At 39.3% G+C, this 20,431-nt stretch overlaps 1 protein-coding gene across 1 annotated transcript in view; it reads right to left on the bottom strand.

The window, feature by feature from the left end:
• The window catches only part of sult2st3 (sulfotransferase family 2, cytosolic sulfotransferase 3), a 40,734-nt gene extending 20,624 nt beyond the window's left edge, over positions 1–20,110 (bottom strand). The window contains exon 1 of the mRNA XM_034207636.1: positions 19,854–20,110. Within this exon, the coding sequence (XP_034063527.1) occupies positions 19,854–19,992 (139 nt within the window). The 5' untranslated portion in view covers positions 19,993–20,110. The remainder of the gene's footprint in view (positions 1–19,853) is intronic.
• Positions 20,111–20,431: the final 321 nt, after the last annotated feature.

Genomic DNA, 20,431 nt, shown 5'->3' on the forward strand with positions numbered 1-20,431 from the left:
GACGAGGGTTCTCCTCCAAGCTGCGTGATCTCTGCCTAAGCTGAGACCTGCCCCCAGATCGCTATTCCCACTGTTTAAGAATCTGCACAGCCACAACCGCAGCTCTATATCCGCCTACCTCAACCCTGAGTATCCTGGGCCGTCGGTCATCTTCTGCCCACCAGCGCTATATCATGCCTCACATTAATGAGATCCTTTCAACACAAACAACCATGAGCTCTTGCACTACTCGATGATGAGTAACGTTCAAAGATGTATATCTGTAGAATTCTGTTATTGCATACCAGGTGGTTGCTGGGTTAGATTATATTTATTTCATTATAGTATTATATTCCCCTCATAGCTGCATGCTTGGGGGGGAAAGCTCATTGTCGCTGCCTCAAAGACCTAGACACAGCAGTCTTGATAGGTAGTATATTCCCCTCAAAGCCGCGGTGCTGGGGGGGAGGTCGGCACTGGTCCTGAGCCTTGTCGCCAAACTCAACTATATGCTGCTTCTAATAAACATGTTAAAGGAACACGTGAGTTGTCTGACTGAAATGGGGCGAAGCCTGCGAGCTAGTTCAGGCAGTCAACTCGAGCACTTATGCTGCATTCATACATAACGCCCCCTTGCCACTCTACAACCAACCAAACAAACAGAGTCTCTTTAATATGCCACTCTATTTAACCTGCCAGATTTCTCTCCATGCATTGCTTGCTGCTGCTATTGCTGCAGCTACCTCTATGTCGCTGCTGCTTGCCTGCCCCACCACCACCCCAGCTTCCACCCCAGCTTCCACCTGTAGGCTCGGGGGTTAGTTATTTAATCATCACTCATCGTGCTATGTATATCTATGGAGTAATGATGCCCGAGCCTAGTCGCCAAACTCAACTATATGCTGCTTCTAATAAACATGTTAAAGGAGCACGTGAGTTGTCTGACTGAACTGTATTAATGGTACCTGTTTGAACTCGTTACCAGTATAAAAGACAACTGTCCACAACCTCAAACAGTCACACTCCAAACTCCACTATGGCCAAGACCAAAGAGCTGTCAAAGGACACCAGAAACAAAATTGTAGACCTGCACCAGGCTGGGAAGACTGAATCTGCAATAGGTAAGCAGCTTGGTGTGAATAAATCAACTGTGGGAGCAATTATTAGAAAATGGAAGACATACAAGACCACTGATAATCTCCCTCGATCTGGGGCTCCACGCAAGATCTCACCCCGTAGGGTCAAAATGATCACAAGAACGGTGAGCAAAAATCCCAGAACCACACGGGGGGACCTAGTCAATGACCTGCAGAGAGCTGGGACCAAAGTAACAAAGGCTACCATCAGTAACACACTACGCCGCCAGGGACTCAAATCCTGCAGTGCCAGACGTGTCCCCCTGCTTAAGCCAGTAGCTACATGTCCAGGCCCGTCTGAAGTTTGCTAGAGAGCATTTAGATGATCCAGAAGAGGATTGGGAGAATGTCATATGGTCAGATGAAACCAAAATGGAACTTTTTGGTAAAAACTCAACTAGACGTGTTTGGAGGAGAGAGAATGCTGCGTTGCATCCAAAGAACACCATACCTACTGTGAAACATGGGGGTGGAAACATCATGCTTTGGGGCTGTTTTTCTGCAAAGGGACCAGGACGACTGATCCGTGTAAAGGAAAGAATGAATGGGGCCATGTATCGTGAGATTTTGAGTGACAACCTCCTTCCATCAGCAAGGGCATTGAAGATGAAACGTGGCTGGGTCTTTCAGCATGACAATGATCCCAAACACACCGCCCGGGCAACGAAGGAGTGGCTTCGTAAGAAGCATTTCAAGGTCCTGGAGTGGCCTAGCCAGTCTCCAGATCTCAACCCCATAGAAAATCTTTGGAGGGAGTTGAAAGTCTGTGTTGCCCAGCGACAGCCCCAAAACATCACTGCTCTAGAGGAGATCTGCATGGAGGAATGGGCCAAAATACCAGCAACAGTGTGTGAAAACCTCGTGAAGACTTACAGAAAACGTTTGACCTCTGTCATTGCCAACAAAGGGTATATAACAAAGTATTGAGATTAACTTTTGTTATTGACCAAATACTTATTTTCCACCATAATTTGCAAATAAATTCAGACAATGTGATTTTCTGTTTTTTTTTCTCATTTTGTCTCATATTTAAGGTATACCTAGGATGAAAATTACAGGCCTCTCATCTTTTTAAGTGGGAGAACTTGCACAATAGGTGGCTGACTAAATACTTGTTTGCCCCACTGTATATAGCACCAAATTGCAAATAATCTATATCTACTGTCACTTTTCACATTGAACATGTGCTCTTTTATTAAATAAACTAAACGCTTTCATTTTAAGTTGACAGTTTAGTGTTTTTGATCGTAAGAAACACTGATGCATTAATCAATAACAATAATCCACAGCTCCTCTCTCTGCTCCAGAGGATTTAAAAAATATACATCCCATTTAACTTCAATATTATTACATTGATATTATATTTTTAAAATAATCTTCCCGGGGGAGCATGCCCCCAGACCCTCCTAGTGGAGGTTAGGTCGAACCCCACCTAAAACATGTTCACATGGATAGGATACTAAATACATTTGCACACTTTTTGTATGGTGGCCTATGTCAATATGTTTCTGTTTTGGTGGTCGTGCCACAACCGTGCATGTATGCACAAGTCATAGGTGCGCTATACAATAGCACTACACCCTGCAATGTGTGTGAAAGACAATAGACTTTACAGCATGTTTTTTGAAGTTGCGTTGGGGTTTATGTGTTGGTTGTTGACGGCAGTGTGTGCCCCCCCTTTGTAAATGATTGCCCCCCCATTCGATTTGTTCTAGAGCCGATCCTGGCCTCAACTGAGCCGCAAATGCGGCGCACCTATGCGTTTATGCGGCGCAATTAGTGTGGCACGGCACCCCTGCTGATCGCTCCTCTTTTGGCAGCCATGTTGCCTGTTTCTATGGCCAGTCTGTACTTTGTCAACATCTTCCTGTGTTTAACATCAGTCACTGTGGTCAGGTAGGCTGCCACAGAGTACTGTCTTTTTAGGGCCAGATAGCATTGCATTTTACTTTGTGTTTGGGATTTAGTGCTCCAATAAGCGAGGTAGTTTTTTGTGTGTTTTGTTATAATTTGGTTGACTCTAATAATAGTTGTGGGCTCAGACTGGTCTTGAGGCAGATCACAGTTTGAATCGGTTTGTGAACAGAGTGTTAGGACCAGCTGAGAGAGGTGACTATTTTCCTTATTAATCTCTTGATACTGCAGGGCTTTGTGGTGGTAGGAGTGGGGGTCACTTTCTTTTAGATGTAGCCAATATTTAATTGATAGTTTCTGGATTTGTATTGATAATGGAAATGTGCCTCATCATCTAACTTTGCGTGGGGCCTCAAGTTGGCCAGGGACGGCCCTGATGGCAAGGCAACTGCTGTTAAAGAATATATTTGCCATGCCAGAATGAGCTATCCATCAGCAGAGGAGATGTCAAACCCTACAAATTAATATTTAGTAGAGAAAACTTTGGAAAATGACAACCTTAAAAGGTGGGGTAGGTAAGTTTCAGAAACCGGCTCGAGATACACTTTTTGTTATATTCCATGGAATGCTCTTAACATCCCGATAGCAATGAATATCTTAAGTGCTTTGACAAAAAATCCATTAAAAAATGTCATCTGTGGAACCCGTAATACTGTAAAAAGTACAACCAATCCGTTTAGCCGGTGTAAAGGAATATTTTAGTCTGATGTCTTTGTGTTCTTAGCTGTCCTGAGAAACTTTACATGACCCAGGTTTTATGGGTTCTCTTTTCCTGTGTGGGGGAAGGGTTTACTGCCCGATGCCTTTACGAGACAGAGCATCTTTGTTTGTTCATCTGGAATCGATTGGGGTAAAGGCCCGCGTTTCTAGGCTCCGCCCCTTCTCAGAGACCAGGTTTGAGCGGTTCCGTCTTTGTATGGGCAGAATTAATTTGGCAGCTTGCATTAAACAGTGCGAGTTGCTTTGTTAATCCTCCGGCCGTTTTGTCTCTCAATAAATATCAGTGTATTGAGTAAGGCGAATCCAGTTTCCCTCATTTCAAGAACATTGGCTCAACATTGCTGCAAAGAAGTTTTCCATATCAGCCGGGTGCCGCCCTGTGTGTCAGCCTTCCATCTCGTGCACGCACAAATGTATCTCGTGCCCTCATTGGGCGTGCATTGCAGCAGTACTTCAATGACTCGCCAGCAACAGGCGGCCACTTTCACCAGTCTGCTGACGTCATGTGCGCGTTCATGTGTGTTGGAGGAGGTGCTCTGTAAGGAAGTCTGAAGGAAGGGGCGGATTCTTTTCGGCTGTGTACTTTCAAATTTTAGTGCACTCGAGCCGGTTTCTGAAACTTACCTACCCCACCTTTAAGTCTTTAGAGTTAATCATCTACCAACTTGACACACTGTTCGGTGTGATATTTGAATGTTCCTCTCGGCAGGTCAGGTCACATTTTTTAAGTAACCTTCCAAACCCTGTGGGCAAAGTATTTGCAACCCTATCTGCTTCATGATTGGCTATTTGCAAGAGGATGCTATCCACCACAGTTTTGTGCTGCTCTTTGTTATCAAGGCTTGTGTCCCCTGCTCTCCCTTCCAGATGTACGTGGCTCTACGGCGTTCTCCATCGTTTCATCATTGAAGCAGTTGAATTTTATAAAAGTATATCAGCATAATCAAAAATCCCCTTTAAAGTAGGGCTGAACGATTAATCGATTTTAAATTGAAATCGCGATTTTAAATGATGCGATTATCAAATTGCAAAGCCTGCGATTTTTTTCCTTGTGTGTCAGTCATCCACACCAATCAGAAGTGCTGTGCTCCACATGTACCAGCTATTGTTAACCAATCAGAAGTGGCCCATGATAGAAGGTGATAGACAGATTGATCCAATCACCTGCCAAGTATTTTTGAAAGTGCCTGTCCTTTCCAAATGGCTTCCAATGGAGCTTTCCTAGATAGTTTGGTGAAACCATCTGAATCAGGTTAGTAATGCTCCATCACATGTTTTACATCTATTACAGGGTGGATCTTAAACTGAAGCTTGACTTTAAAGCAACCCAACGGAAGTTTCATGTAAGTTTAGTTCTTTCACTCGTAGCTTGGGGTGCGGGGGTGCTAGAGACGGGAGCATGTTGATGCGACCTTCCTAGCCGGAGATATGGCCGCATTCTACAATAAACTTCCGTTGGGTCGCTTAAAAACAAATATGGCAAATCGAATCGCAATATTTGTCAGAAAAATCGCAATTCGATTTTTTTTTCCAAAATCGTGCAGCCCTACTTTAAAGTACATATCAGAAAACACAACTTTTGATCTGTGTGCTATAACTATTGGACAATGGATAGAGTCAGTGGTCTGTAACGTGTTGGAACAGCTCCAACAGCTCTGCTCTTTTTTCTCCAACATAGCTCTTTCTAACCTGGAGGCAAAGTTCCATTTTGCTGGAGGAACACGTAGGCACACGAAAAGATTCTTAAATAAAAGCCTGCAAACTGTTCATCCAGACAGCATTGAGCTACTTTATTAGATCTGCATTAATTGATTCATTTAAATATTTGTATTGCATCTCGGATATGACACAATGTTTGGGTACATCACATGATATAAAGATATAAAATGGAAAAAATATATAAAATGGAAAAAAGCATCATTTTGTGAGTTTTTTTCATGATAAATTCATTGTTTTCATGCTCTTTATTCCCTCATCTGCCATAATAGGAAGCTAGACAGCTTTCAAGTCACTCATGTGAGAATGTTCAGTCAACTCTATATGGTCCCACCATCCCTAATCTTATACATACACACACTATATATATATATATATATATATATACACACATACATACATATATGTATGCAAGTATTGCTAATGCCATTGTTTTTACGTTTTTAACATAGTCCTCAGCCTACCTAGAAAGAATTCCACCAGCCGCCACTGTTTAGCAAGTGTGCAGAGCAATGTTGATTTAAAATAGCAATTTGAAGGCTTGATATGTGTACCCCCTCGAACCTTCACATAGAGCCCCCCCCCCCACATATCAAATCCCAATTTAACCCCTGCTATTAACCCTTGTTGAGAGAGAGCTTTTCAGTGGTTATGGGCACATGTCAGTCATAAATTAACCAATCATATTAATCCACTGGGTCTTTACTTTGTTTGATGATGGGAGCAATTAAGGCTTTTCTGTTGATTCCTGCATATGAGGCTTTACCAGGTTGTGGCGTGGAAATAACAATGGCAAACAGAACAACAAGTATTCTGATGGCAGGGATTGTCAGTTGGCTTGAGTCAGTCCTATGGCACATAAACCGCATATCTGGTTTTAAATTGCTCGATATTACACTACACAATGATCTTTACTCATTTGTGAGGATCTCAAGACACAGAGACACATTGCAAAGCCATGAAAAATGCGTATTTTGCATTAAATGTCACATTTAAGTTAAGTTTGTTTCATAGTTAGGCTATGATTAGGGTTTAGTTTGTTTGTCAGTCTATACACACTTTTTAAAGAAACACTATTTATAGCACTATTTTATCGCAATGGATCTATCACCAACATGAATACAACCTGAATATACCCTACCATTAGAGACAAGAGAGTGACATTTGCAGAAGCTCACCTAACCAAACAACTAGAGCACAAAGAGTTTATCTGATCTGGCACTAGATCAGATGTACTCGTTGACTTGACATACTTGACTGAAATCCTCTGTGCGAATTGTTCGTTGTTTTTTTTTCAGCTTTAGGGTAGGCCCAGGGCCGCCCCTCCCTACAGGCCAATCACGCAGGCTGCATGGGGCCCCGCCTTGCCCAGAGGGCCTCAACTGCTGTGCGCAGTTCTCCGCTCAGTTATCCGCTCAGTTATCCGCTCAGTTCAGATATGTTATGTATTTTATCTGCTAATGTACAGCAGGAAGAGTGACACACTGTCTGTCTACTTGGCTTACATAACAGTTAAAGTTTACAGCTTAAAAAACATGGAGCATTTGTTCCCCTCTTATTAATTTGTATGTCAATTTGCACATTTCATGGTGATGCTCAGCCTCTCCCCTTAACTCCTAACGGTGTGTCCACACAGCAGCTTTGACCAAATCTTGAAAATCCTGGAGCTGGGCGTGTCTGACAGCTTGGGGATTTCGCGACCGACAACCAATCACATGAATATCACATGAATATCCCGCCCCCGACATACAAAGCAAAAAAACCCGGTTCTTCTACACTATTGTCAAATAGGAAGGGCTATGATGAACATTTATGAGATTAATGTTTATGGTGCTATTTTATGCTACATTCCATGCTGGCTAATGATACTGTCTATGCTTGCTAGCAACGAAGTAAACTAGCAACGAAGTAAACTGGATATAAAATCCCCAAACAAGCGAAAACCTACCAGTTTCACCCACTGCCTCTGCCACCTCCCTCCATGCCTGGTTCCTCCGGTTTGTATCCCGGTAAGTAAATAGGGACTGGTCATAAAGAACCGGGTGATTTGCTACCGCAATAACTAACTTCTCCTCCATTTTTGTGGAATATAGAAATTAACTGCGGGTCTGGTTCTCCCAGCTTGCACGCGGTTTGATTGGCTAGCGCTTGAACTGTCAGATTTGCATAAACGGATCTGATTGGCTGTCGCTTCCAGCTCAGCCTCAAAAGTTGAACATTGTTCAACTTTGGAATCCTGAACATCCTGGAAATCCTGGAAATCTTCGCCTCGCCCCCCCACAATGCAGTTCGGCGACAAGCGAGGGAAAGTGACGTCATCCCCATTCAAAGTCAATGGGCGGAGACGCGCTGGAAGCGGTGGACAAATCGCCAAAAGCTGCTGTGTGTACGGGCCGTAACAGTCATCATCATGTCAACCACCACACAGAGAAATACTGATAGAAATGTGTGTGTAGTTGTTGATACATTGCTGACAGAGGGAACTACATTACAGATTTAAGAAATATCAGTTTTTGAGCATGTCATAAGCATGTTTTGTCTTGACTATATTACAACTATATTATAATAAAATAATATAGTATTTACATTATTGAATTTATTATGATTATTATTATTAGTAGAAGTAGTTTATTTGCATTAATTATATTGTAATCTTTTTGAGGCTAGTATTTGGCAGGTAATGCAGACGTATTCACCTGTAAACGCATACTGAACGACATACATACACATTTACCATTTACCTCACTGTATAAAAAAGTAACTGTTGATAATAATAATAAACAGGAATTATATTTGCAAAGTAGCCTACTTTGTTTCCAAAAAAAATATTTTCACTCCTGTCGGTTAGACTGCGGTCAACTCAGCCGTCTCTCGCATTTGCTTGGTCAAATGAGCAGCGCTTCATTTTTGAGTGCACGATTAATAGCGTCTTTACGGTAATCACCGAGAAGCGGCGCTGACGGTAGTACACGAGCTGATGTTATATTTGATCAATCAATCAATGATATTTGATGAGGAATAAAATCATTTTTAGCCATAAGTTCTTAAAAAATTGGTACTGTTGGACTCAGTACTTGTTAGACTACTACCACAAATACAATGAAGTACTTTTACTGTGTACTATTTGAGTAATACTCTGTCAAACTCCCCTCCAGAGAACAATAATGCATGTTTTCTGCCATCTTTGATGAGAGATAAAATGATTTTTTGCCATAAGTTCTCAGTGGGAGTGGTACTGCTGGACAAAGTACTACTTGGAGTATGACCACAAGTACAATCAAGTACTTCTATCGTGTAGTTTTTGAGTAATACCCTGTCAAACTCCCCTCCAGAGTACAATAATGTATGTTTTATGCCATCTTTGATGAGATAAAATAATTTTTTGCCATAAGTTCTCAGTGGGAGTGGTACTGCTGGACAGAGTACTACTTGGAGTACGACCACAAGTACAATCAAGTACTTTTATCGTGTACTTTTTGAGTAATACCCTGTCAAACTCCCCTCCAGAGTACAATAATGTATGTTTTCTGTCATCTTTGATGAGAGGTAAAATGATTTTTTGCCATAAGTTCTCAGTGAAAGTGGTACTGCTGGACAGAGTACTACTTGGACTACTGCCACAAGTACAATCAAGTACTTCTATCGTGTAGTTTTTGAGTAATACCCTGTCAAACTCCCCTCCAGAGTACAATAATGTATGTTTTATGCCATCTTTGATGAGAGATAAAATATTTTTTTGCCATAAGTTCTCAGTGGAAGTGGTACTGCTGGACAGAGTACTACTTGGAGTACGACCACAAGTACAATCAAGTACTTTTATCGTGTACTTTTTGAGTAATACCCTGTCAAACTCCCCTCCAGAGTACAATAATGTATGTTTTATGCCATCTTTGATGAGAGATAAAATGATTTTTTTGCCATAAGTTCTCAGTGAAAATGGTACTGCTGGACAGAGTACTACTTGGACTACTGCCACAAGTACAATCAAGTAATTTTATCGTGTACTTTTTGAGTAATACCCTGTCAAACTCCCCTCCAGAGTACAATAATGTATGTTTTATGCCATCTTTGATGAGAGATAAAATGATTTTTTGCCATAAGTTCTCAGTGGAAGTGGTACTGCTCAACCCTGTCTCCTAAAAATTACGTTCCCACAGAACTAAACTGCATTCTGAATTACGTTTAGCTTGAAACGTATTTACTCCCACGTTACATTCGTTATGAACGTATCTTAAATACGTTTATTTTCTACATATCTTTGCCATTTATTGTCTTGCTTATAATAATGATAATAGTCATTTATAAATATCATTTTAGAGCACACCTTTGAAATCGAGAATCAGGCTCGATATATGGTTAAATTAAAATCAGTAGGCGAGGCTGTAATTTCGCCAGCTGTTACTCTCATGAGCGAGGCAGAAAATAATAGTTTTAACATGACAAAAAGCTGCTGTGTCGTTTACCTCAAACATTAAAACACATCCAGAGTTACGTGTTTCTGTACTTCCTCTAAGAAGAAAAGACAGTAAAAGAAGAGCTCTGTGGCTTCAGGCTTGATCGCCGTTCAAATGACAGCGTTGGTTTCCCCAAAAGTGGGCGGGGCTGTAAACTGACGTAGATTTTACTATCATCTATTATTCAAAACCATTCTATTTATTCTAACGTAAATTACATGCCAGTGTTTTATCTTTTTATTTATTTGTTTTTATTTTAAAACGTATAAACGTCTGTGAGGAAAATAAATGGGGTTTAGAGCCTCAAAATACTGAAATCTGTATTTTTTAAAATCTTTTCCTTCTAATTTGTTATTCTTTTCTAAATAACACACTGTTATTTACTCAACAATAACACACAATTATCCTTGTTTTTATTTATTTGTTTAATTCTATAATCTTGGGCTTTTTAGCCGTAAATAAAGTCACCAGAAACAGACGGGACATTTCGAGATTTAGGATGGCCGAAGACACTACACTACCCATAATCCCCAGCTATCGTTTGGGACTACAGTCCCGTTGACTAACCCCGTGATGTTGGAGTGGCAGTGCGCCAAGGTTACGCCGAGCGTCAAGCTCTTTGAAATGGAACGAAACCACGGCAGACTATTCAAAACTGGACTCGAACGCCCCCCGAGAAATACACATGCTGGCTATTGTGTTTCGCAACATGTTCTCTATGGCACGTATCTACTGGGAATTGTAGTTTTAAAAGACGTTTTTCCCAAAATTAGAAGTTGCCAGTATTAAACTGTGTACAGCCCTGGAGGTTTAGGCGATAGGAAACACATTGGTGTGTACACATTTAAAACATGTAATTACTAAATGGGTAAAAATCGCTTATATCCATAATGGGCAGCATTAATATATACCCACACGACAGCTCATTGTTACTTTGTAATTCTACTCCACTACAATTCAGAGGTTAACCTGGTATTTTACTCCACTACATTTAGTTTAGTTACTTTGCAGATTCTGATTAATGATGTGAAATATAAACAACCCTTAAAGCAGACTTTAGTTACACCTGAGTAAAATTCAGGGAAGGTGATTGTCAAGTGCCAACAATCAGGAGAGATATTTGATAGTTGGTGCTTGAGAAGACGAAACATTTATCTGCAGATCTCTATAAAGTATATTCATTACTCGTTATTCTCTACTAATAGTTAATTAAAAACTGTATAATGGCTATTTTGCACATCCCTTTCAAGATTTCAAGATTTTCTAAGGTTTCTTGATCATATACACAACTTGGGTCGCAGGTTCCTCAACAGCGCATTACAAGACATCTATCAATATGTGTGTACCTCCACCATTAAACTGTCATATTCTGCACATTTCTTATTCTATCTACATACATAAGAGTATAATTAATGTGTATAATATCAGTTAAAAGAAGTGCTTCAACATAGTTAACATTGCAGGAAAGCAATATATTAGACGTTAAGTACTTTGTCAGGCTTAATATTCATCGGTAGATAGATACCCCCAAAGCTTTTTTCTTGTTTAAAATAAGACCTTAACCTAAAGTATTCTTTAATGTGTTAATAAAGGTTAATTCGTTTTTCTGTTTTGCACATCCTCCTATTAATATATTTGTACATCCGGCACTAAACTGTTTTATTGTAGAGATCACTTATAGTATCTTCTTGACTTTTTATATTCTATATTTCTATCATTGACCTTCTACTTTCCCCCTATGAAAGTATGTACTCTTAATATTGTTTTCATCAAATAACATTATTCAACAAAAATAATTCAATAACGTGCTTTAACCACTAGGCGGTGCATACAAGGTACACACAGCATACTAATAATAACTTTGTATTATTAGTGTAGAACACTTATGTATGTATAACATCTGAAGATGTGTAGTTTTATTCATGTTTTTACATAATTTTACAGGATATTGCTATATTATTTCACATGTTTTACTTCTACACATTAATATCTGATTTGTAAAACATCACAGACAGAAAGGTATATCCATCATTTAATGGTACGCTATTGAAATTCTGAATCCATAGACGTGTCTCCCATCACCCAAATCCCCTGACTATTCTCTCAACTCAGTATTTACATTCTTATATTCAAAGAAAATCAGTAATATCTTTAAAAACTACAAGTCCTTTTCTATCAGCTGTGCACCGTTATGGTGTAAATATAACCTATTATCTACCAATTGGATCAAATATAAAAGTCAGCCGAATTACTATTGATACTGCAAGGAGACGTATTTTGTGAAAAGAAATTGAAGATGTTGTTTAATTGTTGATATATTTATGATCCACATCAAGTATTCAGTTTTGGCGGCAGTTCCTCATGTTTGTCTAGAAGTCTTCTCATCAGGGCTCTATAAATAAAGAACTACGGCAGATGTATAATATTTAATGTAGCCGAACCGTGTATTGCAATGCCGTTATGTGATGACTTCCAAAGAGAAAAGCAAGAACACTCTGAATTAGGTATTATTTTATTTTTCGTTTTCGGATATCACAACTTATTAACACCATATACCAGCGTTTATTGCGGCTAAAACATCCAATCAACGAGCTTCAAGCTGAGGATCTTGGGTAATCAGTTTGGTGGGTTTGTGGTGTGTATCGCTCGAAATGTCCCGCCTGTTTCCGGTGACTTTATTTACGGCTAAAAAGCCCAAGATTATAGAATTAAACGAATAAATAAAAACAAGGATAATTGTGTGTTATGGTTGAGTAAATAACAGTGTGTTATTTAGAAAATAATAACAAATTAGAAGGAAAAGATTTTAAAAAATACAGATTTCAGTATTTTGAGGCTCTAAACCCCATTTATTTTCCTCACAGACGGGAAAAAAGTCCGACATTATACGATTTAAAATAAAAACAAATAAATAAAAAGATAAAACACTGGCATGTAATTTACGTTAGAATAAATAGAATGGTTTTGAATAATAGATGATAGTAAAACGTCACTTTACAGCCCCGCCCACTTTTGGGGAAACCAACGCTGTCATTTGAACGGCGATCAAGCCTGAAGCCACAGAGCTCTTCTTTTACTGTCCTTTCTTCTTAGAGGAAGAACAGAAACAAGTAACTCTGGATTTGTTTTAATCTTTGAGGTAAACGACACAGCAGCTTTTTGTCATGTTAAAACTATTATTTTCTGCCTCGCTCATGAGAGTAACAGCTGCCGAAATTACAGCCTCGCCTACTGATTTTAATTTAACCATATAGCCTATCGAGCTCGATTCTCGATTTCAAATGTGTGCTCTAAAATGATATTTATAAATGACTATTATCATTATTATAAGCAAGGCAATACATGGCAAAGATATGTAGAAAATAAACGTATTTAAGATACGTTCATAACGAACGTAACGTGGGAGAAAATACGTTTCTAGAAGATATGTAGAAAATAAACGTATTTAAGATACGTTCATAACGAACGTAACGTGGGAGAAGATATGTTTCTAGAAGATATGTAGAAAACAAACGTATTTGAGATACGTTCATAACAAACGTAACGTGGGAGAAAATACGTTTCTAGCTAAACGTAATTGAGAATGCAGTTTAGTTCTGTGGGAACGTAATTTTTAGGAGACAGGGTTGTACTGCTGGACAGAGTACTACTTGGAGTACGACCACAAGTACAAGCAAGTACTTTTATCGTGTACTTTTTGAGTAATACCCTGTCAAACTCCCCTCCAGAGTACAATAATGTATGTTTTATGCCATCTTTGATGAGAGATAAAATGATTATTTGCCATAAGTTCTCAGTGATAATGGTACTGCTGGACAGAGTACTACTTGGACTACTGCCACAAGTACAATCAAGTAATTTTATCGTGTACTTTTTGAGTAATACCCTGTCAAACTCCCCTCCAGAGTACAATAATGTATGTTTTCTGTCATCTTTGATGAGAGGTAAAATGATTGTTTGCCATAAGTTCTCAGTGAAAGTGGTACTGCTGGACAGAGTACTACTTGGACTACTGCCACAAGTACAATCAAGTACTTTTATCGTGTAGTTTTTGAGTAATACCCTGTCAAACTCCCCTCCAGAGTACAATAATGTATGTTTTATGCCATCTTTGATGAGAGATAAAATGATTTTTTGCCATAAGTTCTCAGTGGAAGTGGTACTGCTGGACAGAGTACTACTTGGAGTACGACCACAAGTACAATCAAGTACTTTTATCGTGTACTTTTTGAGTAATACCCTGTCAAACTCCCCTCCAGAGTACAATAATGTATGTTTTATGCCATCTTTGATGAGAGATAAAATGATTTTTTGCCATAAGTTCTCAGTGAAAGTGGTACTGCTGGACAGAGTACTACTTGGAGTAGGACCACAAGTACAATCAAGTACTTTTATCGTGTACATTTTGAGTAATACCCTGTCAAACTCCACTCCAGAGTACAATAATGTATGTTTTCTGTCATCTTTGATGAGAGGTAAAATGATTGTTTTCCTTAAGTTCTCAGTGAAAGTGGTACTGCTGGACAGAGTACTACTTGGACTACTGCCACAAGTACAATCAAGTACTTTTATCGTGTACTTTTTGAGTAATACCCTGTCAAACTCCCCTCCAGAGTACAATAATGTATGTTTTATGCCATCTTTGATGAGAGATAAAATGATTTTTTTCCATAAGTTCTCAGTGGAAGTGGTACTGCTGGACAGAGTACTACTTGGACTACTGCCACAAGTACAATCAAGTACTTTTATCGTGTACATTTTGAGTAATACCCTGTCAAACTCCCCCCCAGAGTACAATAATGTATGTTTTCCGCATTAAGGAATATTCCTTCTTTTCTCATATGCATAAAGCCTTTTCTCGAATTGATTATTTCTTCATCGATGCCAAACTTATTACCAAAGTGTCGTCAGTTAAATATCACCCTATTGTAATTTCCGACCACGCTCCTCTTTCTCTGGATATTTGGATTTCACCGCAACCACGATACTCAACGCCGTGGAGGTTTAATACTTTGCTGTTGTCAGATGACACATTTAATAAATGTATTGCAACTTCAATTGATGATTTTATTACAAACAATCAAAACGACAATGAACCCATCTCTTGTTCTCTGTTGTGGGAATCATTAAAAGCCTACCTACGGGGCCAAATCATCTCTTATTATGCGCAGTTAAATAAAACTCGTTCTGCCAAAATTAAAGATATATCGTGCAAGATAAAAAAAATAGATCAGCAATTAGCCATTTGTCTCTCTCCCAATTTACACAAAGATCGAGTTGAATTACAGACGGAATTTGATCTCATAACAACTACTGATGCAGAGCGCCTTCTTTTACGCTCACGTTCAACATATTATGAGCATGGTGATAAGGCGAGCCGCCTTTTGGCCCACCAATTGCGTCGTCAGGCAGCCTCACGTATAATCCTCCAGATAAAAGATTCATCAGGCACGGTGCATACCGATCCTAGTACCATTAACTCAGTCTTTGGCTCATTCTATTCTTCTCTATACAAGTCTGAATCGCCATCCGACACTTCTGAGATGGGCGCTTTCTTTGACAATCTCAATTTCCCTACTATAGGTCCTGGTGTTTCAAAAGAACTTGATTCTCCATTAACCCCAGATGAGATCTCCCTCGCTATAAATAACATGCAAAATAAAAAAGCTCCTGGCCCTGATGGATTCCCAGTAGAATTTTTTTTAAAGATTTAAATCTAAATTGGCCCCATTAATACACTCGGTGTATAAGGAATCTCTGCGGAATGGTTCTCTTCCTCCCACTTTAAGACAAGCCTCCATAAGTCTGCTTTTAAAAAAAGACAAAGATCCGGATCTCTGCAGCTCTTCCAGGCCACTTTCCTTAATAAATGTGGATGCGAAAATACTTGCTAAGGCTTTGGCACGTCGATTAGAAAATATTCTCCCAACCATAGTTTCTGAAGAACAAACAGGATTTATAAAGGGACGTCAACTATTTTACAATGTCCGCACCCTTTTAAATATTATCTACTCCAAAAACACCGCTACGACCCCTGAAGTAGTGATCTTACTTGATGCAGAAAAAGCATTCGATAGGGTTGAGTGGGACTATTTACTTACTGTACTGAGTAAATTTGGGCTGGGTGATATATTTATTTCATGGATACGCCTTCTTTATACATCCCCACAAGCTAGTATTTCCACTAATGGCGTTCAATCTCCTTATATTATTTATCCAGAGGAACCCGTCAGGGATGTCCACTATCTCCTTTGCTTTTTGCGTTAGCCATAGAGCCTTTGTCAATATATCTGAGGACCTCAACCACTTTCACTGGGATATGGCGGCTGGGGATGGAATTTAAATTGTCCCTGTACGCGGATGATTTATTGTTGTATGTCTCAAGCCCCAGTAACTCTATACCAACAATTGTATCTTTTCTTACGAAATTTGGTTCATTCTCAGGTTACAAAGTGAATATTTCCAAAAGTGAATGTTATCCTGTTAACGCTCTGGCATCACAATTGAACCAGTCCGATGTCCCCTTCAGATTGAGCCCCTCTGGCTTTAAGTATCTAGGAATCAATGTAACAAGAACACTAAGTTCCCTTTTCGCTGCCAATATCTCCCCTTTAATGTCTAAAATCAAGTCAGACCTTCAAAGATGGAAGAGTTTACCTCTGTCGCTTATAGGTAAAATTAACACAGTTAAAATGAACATTCTTCCTAAGTACCTATTTATTTTCCAATGTCTAGGAATAGATCCTACCTAAACAATTTTTTAAGACTCTTGATCAGGTTATTTCTGGCTTTTTATGGAATGGAAAGGCACCCAGAATAAGTAAATCTATTCTTCAAAGATGTAGACATAACGCTGGACTGTCTCTCCCGAACTTCCAATTATATTATTGGGCTTCACACACACAACATTTCATTTTGGTCAAAATCAGTGCATCCTCCATGGTCTAGATTTGAGGCACAGTCTTGTGGCTCATCCTCCACTATGGCCCTACTTACCTCTTCCATTCCTACCAACCTCTCTGGACATACAAATAATCCTGTTGTGAGTTCTACTCTTAAAATCTGGTACCAATTTAGGAGGCATTTTAAGTTTACTTCTGCATCCACTTTAGCTCCTTTATTGGGAAACCATTTATTCCGACCTGCCTTATCTGACCCCACTTTCTCTGTATGGCATGAGAAGGGCCTGAGGACTTTTAGAGAGCTTTATAAGGATAATACCTTTCGTAGTTTTACTGATATATCAAGGGAATTTGAACTCCCAACATCTCACCTTTTTCGTTATTTCCAAATTAGACACTGTACCAAATCCCTGTTTCCATCCTTTCCCTCTCTACCCCCTAATCAACTATGGGATGAGTTTCTTTGTTCCGATCCCCTTCAAAAGTCACTTATTTCAAAAATATATAACAAACTCCTGACCGATGACAGCTCACACACCACTAAAATTAAGGCTGCCTGGGAGGCTGAGCTAGGTGTGAACTTGGGTGATCACTGGTGGGACACTGCTCTGAATAGGATTCATACAAGTTCATCCTGTGCTCGTCTCACTCTCATACAGTTCAAGGTGCTGTACAGGGTTCATTTATCAAAGACACGATTGTCACAAATATATCCCACTGTTATTGACATCTGTGACAAATGTCAAGCCTCTCCCTGCAACCTATCCCATATGTTCTTCTCCTGCCCATTAGTGTTTTCCTTTTGGCATAAGTTTTTTGAGGATATCTCAAAAATACTCTCACTCGCTGTGAAAGTCTGTCCCCATATTGCCATATTTGGGTGCCCAGAAGATTACAACAGATACAACTCGGGGCAATTAGATATTTTGGCATTTACTTCGTTATTGGCAAGACGACTTCTTCTTCTTCACTGGAAATCCAAAAAAGCTCCTTCCAATGCTAAGTGGCGCAGCGATGTCATGTATTTTCTAAAATTGGAGAAAATTAAGTATTCATTAAGAGGCAGAACCTCTATGTTTTACACTAAGTGGCAACCCTTCTTAACCTTCTTCCAATCTCTCGCATTTTTGGTTACTGATTGATGGACACCCCCCCCCTTCCCCTTTATTACGTATTTATGTTAATTTTTTGTCTTTGTATTGTTTTAGTATTATTATTTTGATTTTATTATTATTATTATCTTGTTTAGTTCAGTCGGTACACTACTCCCTTATATTTGGCTATCTGGTCTGTTTGAGTTATGAAGGTGGCTTAAATACTGTATGCCTTCAAGAGAAAATTAACCATGTATGGCTTGTCAATTGATGCACAATAGTAGAGACTAAATGGTTACTACTAACTTTGAACTGTGGTCCCTGTCAATGTACCAAATGTCTTTTTTATGTGTCTTCAATAAAAATATATAAAAAACAAAAAAGATGGCAGAAAACATACATTATTGTACTCTGGAGGGGAGTTTGACAGGGTATTACTCAAAAAGTACACGATAAAAGCACATGATTGTACTTGTGGCAGTAGTCCAAGTAGTACTCTGTCCAGCAGTACCACTTTCACTGAGAACTTATGGCAGAAAATCATTTTATCTCTCATCAAAGATGGCATAAAACATACATTATTGTACTCTGGAGGGGAGTTTGACGGGGTATTACTCCAAAAGTACACGATAAAAGTACTTGATTGTACTTGTGGCAGTAGTCCAAGTAGTAATCTGTCCAGCTGTACTACTTTCACTGAGAATTTATGGCAGAAAATCATTTTATCTCTCATCAAAGATGGCATAAAACATACATTATTCTACTCTGGAGGGGAGTTTGACAGGGTATTACTCAAAAAGTACACGATAAAAGTACTTGATTGTACTTGTGGCAGTAGTCCAAGTAGTACTCTGTCCATCAGTACCACTTTCACTGAGAACTTATGGCAGAAAATCATTTTATCTCTCATCAAAGATGGCATAAAACATACATTATTCTACTCTGGAGGGGAGTTTGACGGGGTATTACTCAAAAAGTACACGATAAAAGTACTTGATTGTACTTGTGGCAGTAGTCCAAGTAGTACTCTGTCCAGCAGTACCACTTTCACTGAGAACTTATGGCAGAAAATCATTTTATCTCTCATCAAAGATGGCAGAAAACATACATTATTGTACTCTGGAGGGGAGTTTGACAGGGTATTTCTCAAAAAGTACACAGTAAAAGTACTTGATTGTACTTTTGGTAGTAGTCTAACAAGTAGGCTACTGAGTCCAACAGTATCACTTTTATTAAGAATGTATGGCTAAAAATCATTTTATCTCATCAAATATAGCAGAAGTGGCGTGATTTTGTTCTCAGGAGGGGAATTTGAGTGTATTACCCAGAAAAAAGACAGTAAAAGTAATTCATTTTATTGTTGGTAGCAGTCAAACAGAAACAGAAGCAGAAAAAACACCTATTGCATTAGCGTTAGAGCCGCTTCTCAGTGATTACCGTAAAGGTGCTATAAATCGCGCACTCAAAAATGAAGAACTGCTCATTTGACCAAGCAAATTTGAGAGACGGCTGAGTTGACCGCAGTTTGGTTAGGGGGGGCCTCATCTCACAATGTCGCTTGGGGCCCCAACTTGGCCAGGGGCGGCCCTGGGTATGCCTATATTCTATAATAATAATAATAATAATAATAATAATAATAATAATACAAAATGGGACTTGTATAGCGCTGTTCAGGAAACTCAAGGACGCTTAAAAAGGATCATAAAAAGCCATTCACATAATGGAAAGGGAAGCTAACGTTGTACTATTTTACACATGCCGGTTAACTGACACAACTAAGAAAGTTGCAGAAAACACAACTTCGCAACTCTGCTCCAAGTCCACCAGCAGCAGAGAGAAAAAAGGACCCGAAGTGGTGCAAAAATAAAATAGTTGTCAGATTTTGTTGAACCGATTAAGTTGCTGTTAAAGCTGCAGTGAGCCCAAAATAACACTAACCTGATTTCGGATAAACGGCAGCCATGATGTCATCGTCCCTAAACTTGAATTCCTGTGCAAACTCCAGGCACTCTAATGAGTGAGTTTCTCTCGGAAGCAGAATTCCCTGATACTGCAGACTCAAGCCGTCAGAAGACATGTTGGGAGCGTTGACGAGAAGCTGTTGTCAGCTTTGTTTGCAACTGGCAACTCGCGTGCATAAAAGCCAAACACAGACATACACACTAATCACGTAGTAGTGACTTCCACGATGCATTCAAAACTGTGGGAAAAATGATAACTCACACATAAACGCACTTAAATGACCGAAACCTAATGACCCTACATCAAAACCTCCAAGACTATACATTTCTGATTTATTTGTGTTTACTTTATTATGATGAGCTGACTTTTGTTGGGCAATCAAGTAGTAGCCTAATTCAGTACTAAATCAAAAATGCATTGAAGTTTTGCCATATCTATTCAAGTTTTTTTGTGGTTAGATTTTTGAAATAACTTTTGATAAAACAAGCTAGATGGGACTTTTACGGGTTTTTCCCTACGGAATATAATACATCAGTGAATACGCAACTCGGAAA

The sequence above is a fragment of the Gymnodraco acuticeps genome, unplaced genomic scaffold (assembly GCF_902827175.1).
Source record: "Gymnodraco acuticeps unplaced genomic scaffold, fGymAcu1.1, whole genome shotgun sequence".
In the NCBI taxonomy this organism is placed as follows: Eukaryota; Metazoa; Chordata; class Actinopteri; order Perciformes; family Bathydraconidae; genus Gymnodraco; species Gymnodraco acuticeps.